Source organism: Triticum dicoccoides, unplaced genomic scaffold, assembly GCF_002162155.2.
Source record: "Triticum dicoccoides isolate Atlit2015 ecotype Zavitan unplaced genomic scaffold, WEW_v2.0 scaffold109180, whole genome shotgun sequence".
Classification (NCBI taxonomy): domain Eukaryota; kingdom Viridiplantae; phylum Streptophyta; class Magnoliopsida; order Poales; family Poaceae; genus Triticum; species Triticum dicoccoides.
The window spans coordinates 3,716-9,326 of NW_021175309.1; the positions used below are offsets into that span (position 1 = coordinate 3,716).

A 5,611-nucleotide genomic window follows, 5' to 3' on the forward strand; every position below is an offset into this window, starting at 1 on the left:
CCGAGTATTTAAAAAACCTATACTATTGGAAAATCATAGTACTTTGGGTTGTAGGTAGGAAATAGTGTACAAAGCATTTGGCGATGGCAGTATTTACTGAAGTTTTTGTTTTCTTGTTTTGCATTCCATAGCTATCATAAAAAAATCAAACTAATTTTTGGGCATGCAAGTGCATGTGAAAAGACAATTGTTTGGTTAACTCCCTTAGTATATAAAGTAACATAGCAGATCTATACTTATATATTCTCTACTATGTAACTCAGTTTCAAAGCAACATATATATGTTGTAACACGGGAGTAGATTTTTTAATACTCCCAAAATACCATAGTATTGGGAATACTGCAGCTTGTAAAATTGTGGTATTTACTAGGTCCAAACGCCACAAAGTAAATATTGTTCTTTTCAGAAATCATGGTATTCACTCCCTCCGTCCCATAATGTAAGACATTTTTTGACACTAGACTAGAGTCAAAAAACGTCTTACATTATGGGACGGAGGTAGTATAAAACACTTTGCATCCAAACATGGCGTAAGAGTGTGAGACACACAGAACGGCACTTACTTCATCGAGGCAAGCTGTGCAAGCAAGAAACTGAAAAGGAAAAGTATGAAAAAGATGAGCATATAAAACACCTATAATCATGAATATCATGTGAATTTGGAAACCATCTGCAAAAGGAAAACAATTTACCTCTTCTTCCAAGTCGGAGCAGAATGTGTCATTCTCCAATGCACGTCTCATTCTTTCTTGGCGTAATGGAAACATGTTAAGTTCATAGACTTCATACAGAGCATCTCTGAATTTCTTCTGTTAATTGTTCAAAGGGAGAAAAGGAAAATGTATCACAAAGCATCAAAACATAAGAGTTATAGTCATTCAATCGTTGCTTGGTTGTTCAGTACTAACCTCCATGTTGTACCTTTGCCAAATCTCGTAATAGAGACCATCAAACTCGTTGTAGCAACACACATCAAAACCCATGCTATCTAACCATTCCTGAATTAAAAGAATATGCAATTGTTAAATACAAAACACCTAAATGAAAATAACAAGTGTATGAGAGACCATACGTACGTAGAAGCCAGAAAAGGCTAAGCCATCGTATATCTTCGAGAAGTCAGTAGCGATCTTGATTGCTTGGTAAGATCCTCTGGTCAAAAATTTTCCCCACTAAAATAGAAGAGTAATTAGATCATGCTAAAGTATGTATATTGACATATATATAGTGTCACTCCATGTGTTTTTGTATCGACGTACTTACCATAAGAGATGGAGGCTTATTTAACACATAAGCTTCAATGCACTGTCACAATACAAAGAAAGTTTGTTAGATAAAAATAATAATCCAAATTTGAGTAACTTTATCATATCTATGGTGCATACCTTAAGTTTCTTGGACAATTCTTCACAAAATTTGACATATTCTTGTTCTATTTCATAGCTATGACAATCCTTGTGGTACTCATCCCAATTGACATACTCAAAACCACCCTACATCAAAAAGCATTAGAGAGGTAGCCAACAATAACAAAGAAAGAATAGCAAACAATCAGCTGACTCAGATAATTATACTTGACCATTTATAAGTTAGGATACATTTCCCATAAGGTCATCTAAAGGAAATAATATAGTCTGCTATCCTTGATAGAAGAAGAAAAACTAAGAACAGTTTCACTATTTTATTATTAACACGATAAGGTAGTAATAATCACGTAAAAGGCAATCAGGTGAAACAAGATTGTCCTGAGTACAGTTTGGCATATATAAATTCACGAGTATTACTTTCTGGCCTATAAAACCGTGACAACGTTATGGAACACTTCATTCAAGGTAACAATAATTAAAACGTACAGCTACTGCTAGCATGAACATGCATGTGAATTGGTCTAAAACAATCTAAGGATCCCAAGAATATAACATGAATACTGAAACGGCCTTTTCAATCTTTTACAAGGTTTAGCGACTGCATCGCCATATAAAGATTTTGATCTACGTTTTGGCGAGTACTGTCTGAGCTTAAAAACTGGCTTATCGTACTAGATCAAAAGAACATAAACAGATGCATACAACTTGCCCAAAAAAGAAGACATGCGTACATAATTTCGAGGGACCAGCCGTTGGTAGTCCTCCAGGCCAGCAAGTTTGCAGTAGTCAGGGTGGAAAGACCAATCTAATTCGCCATCTTCCTCAGAGCACTTAAAAGATCCCTGCCCCACAGGACGATGGCCAGGTGGGTAGTCCTCCTTCAGTTTATCATAGCAAAGCTTATCCTCAGGCACGTGTTGTGACAGCTATAGACAATGAGACCAGTCATGAGATTAAATTAACTATGAACAGGGTATTACCAAACTATCATAAGCTGCATATATATAACAAGATGATGGCAGGACTAGGAATCCAACCTGATAATACTTGTTGCGATACAATGCATGGCGCACATTGAGCTCCTTGAGCTGCACAGCATCCAGCTTGGTGCAGACGTCGACATCAGGCTTGCGAGGCAGCTGGTTGAGATAAACACGATACTGTTCGTTGCTGATATCGTCTCCCAAGCCCAAGTTGTTCAGTTTTCTGATTTCGTTATCAGCTTCTTCCAGCTCTTTGGTCTTCTTTGGCTTCGCTTGTACACCAGTTTTGGTTGCAGCAGCGGATGGCTTACGAGCATGCAAACTGGTGTTACCGCGGAGAGCCGAACATGACCTAGATTTCGAGGAACTGGCCGGTCTGCCTTGTTGTGTAGCGTGCATCTGCAGCGAGGGTTCTCTGCCGGACACCGAGCCGACCGTCTGATCCCGGCGTTGCTTCGGCGACAGCTGGGTCGACGACGGCGACCGATTCCCAGCCTGCTTCAGCGGCACCTCTCCACCGGAGACGGTGCTGACCCTCCGATTTCGATCCTGGCTGGGCAACGACGGAGGGACTGACACGGGCGTCCGACCCCCGACTTGCGTCGGCAGCACCGCTCCAACGGAGACCGGGCGGACCGTCTGATCCTTGCGTTGCTTCGACGGCGGAGGGGCCGACACGGGCGTTCGATCCCTGACTTGCTTAGGCGGCACCGCGGCACCGGAGACCGGGCCGACCCTCCGATTCCCTACTTGGTTCGGCGGCGGCACCACTTCACCGGGGACCGTGTCGCCGATCTGATTCCGCGGCATCTCTCCAAACCCTAGCAACGACTGTGGTGTGGAGCTTCCTAAGGCCCTGCCGGTCCTATTTAATGGAGGCGGGGCGGGTCAAGTGAAGTTGGAGACGGCGAGCGCGTCAAATCGGAATTCGTTGAGAGAGAGTCACGTCCATAGTCGGATTCGTTTTTTTTTTTTTTTGAGAGAGAGAGAGAGAACCATAGTCGGATTTATTGAGCAACGAAAACGGTGTGGGACCTCCTATTCCACAGCCCGTGAGGCTTTCTTTTGGGAAACTGCCCGTGAGGTGGAAAGCCTGCTAACAGCCCAACTCCTATTTGGCGCCCGCTGGGTATGGTATGAAACGGGTAAAGCAATACCTTATTCATACCTGCGTAGTCATTAAGTCAATGAATACAAAATTCTATACATACCCATATCTACGGGTAGGAAACTTTACCTATACCCGTACCCGACGGGTACCCATACCCATTGGGTACCCAACGAGTACATCAAACACTACACAAGTTATTTACAAATTTACATTCATCGATATCACATTTGACAAAAAGATATTTATCCCAACTGGATAACAAATAGATGAGTACATAACAATTATCTTAATTCAAATTGATAATCGGTGAGAACTTTACATAGATTCACAAGCTAACGACACACTTCACCAAATAGCATCCGACAAGTAACAAATAAAATAACATTTGAAGTACCCATCAGCCAACACAAACTTTAGCTACCTCAAGGAAGCTAGCACAAACTATCATATATATGTTTCAGCTCCACGGGTAAGGTCCACATGTCACTATAAACAGGTAGGGTATGGGTATATCCGTGGGTACAAGGCTATACCCGTGGTCTACCATGACTTAACGGGTAGAGTACGGACACTACCCATGGGGGTAAAATTGTGTACATATCCTGCCCATGCGGGTACGGTATCTGACGGTACCCGTGCCCATGCGTAAAATTGTCATCCTCAACTGTGTATGTGAATGGGGTGTCCCATGTAGGGTTTTTTCACCAGTTCTTTAACCTTCCCATGATTGTTCTTACGGTTTTTGGGGCGGTTTTTCTTACAGCTTTTTTCCCAACATGGGTTTTGCCCGTTTTCTCATATTGTGTTCGGTCTATTTTTATTTCCTTTTTTGGGGGTTTTATTTAATTTTTCTTTATTTTTTCATTAATCATTTTTACCAAATTCATGAACTTTTCACAATTCACAAATTTTTTAAAAATTGAAACCTCTTTTTGTGAATTTTTTCAATTTCATAAACTTTTTCTAAGTTAAAATTGTTTGGCGCCACTTGTATGTTCTGCATCCCCAAATATTGTGCTAACGAGAGTACCTCCCTGCAGGCCAGCGCCTCGAGTGCGGATGGCTTAGTGAGACCATTGCCAACTAGGATAGAGCTGCCCAAGCAACTCCCATCCCTACCGCAACAAATGGCTGTAAGGCTGGTCATAGTGGGGAGTAACTTAGAGTAGTAACATGCATACGTTACTACTCTATGTTACTATCCTTATAGTGGAAAGTGTTATATGTGTAGTAACATACACATGTTCATTTATTGTCTTGTAGACTCATTTTGCATTGGAAAGCGATATGTGATGGTAACATATTAGGTTACTCTATTTGTCTCTTTCCTCATTAACTACTTACCACATCAACATTTTTGCTTATGTGGCATTTATGTTACTACCTATGTTACTCCCACTATGACTAGCCTAACAGTTTCAAAATTGTGATTAACCGAAATACCCGCATCAACATTAATTTTGACATACCCCTGAAGCGGCGGCAACCAACTTTTCCTTCTCCTGAACTCTTCTGGGTGCTATTATTTCAGGTGAGTCGGTCGGCGTTTTCAGCTTTCCAAGCTCCGACATAAAATTGTTGACAAAGAGATGAGTCATGAGCGGGCTCTGGTGGATCTTAGGGCAACTCCACCGCGTGACCTCAAACGAACGTCCATTTTGTCTGGATTCTGTCCGTTTGGGCAGGGGATGGGGTCGTGTTCGGGTCTGTCCTGGGATGCGGTGGCCATGCGCCCAGCGCGCGGCCGCATCCTTTACCCCATCCTGTCCGCATCCATTTTAAATATAAAGAAAAACGTTTCAAATGCCAAGCCCTACGGTCCCAGTTCAGCACGCACGCCGGCAACAAAGCCAGCGGCCGGCAACACAGCCGGCCTCCAAAATGAATGGCTGTCCTCGCCGGTAACACAACCAGCGGTCGGCAACACAGCTGGCCTTCAAAATGAATGTTTTTCTCACCGGCACACGGCCAGCGGGCGGGCGGCACCCATGCGAGCCTCCAAAAAAGAACGGCCACGGCCGATCGGACGACCTAGTTCAGGTCGTCGGCGTCGAGCATCTCCTTCTGCCTGGCCTCGAACCAGGCCCTCGTCTTCTCGCTCATCTTCGACAAGTCCACGCTCATGATCGCGAGGGCCACCTCCTTCGCT

General features: G+C 43.3%; 1 protein-coding gene across 1 annotated transcript; it reads right to left on the reverse strand.

Annotated features, from left to right (window-relative positions):
• Positions 1-560: 560 nt before the first annotated feature.
• On the reverse strand, positions 561-3,161 carry LOC119342914. The gene is made up of 8 exons (XM_037614206.1): positions 2,406-3,161; positions 2,100-2,294; positions 1,387-1,494; positions 1,265-1,306; positions 1,078-1,173; positions 910-999; positions 694-810; positions 561-578 (listed from the first exon to the last, which is right to left on the reverse strand). Exons 1-8 carry the CDS (start codon positions 3,159-3,161, stop codon positions 561-563), a joined length of 1,422 nt encoding a protein of 473 aa, XP_037470103.1.
• Positions 3,162-5,611: the final 2,450 nt, after the last annotated feature.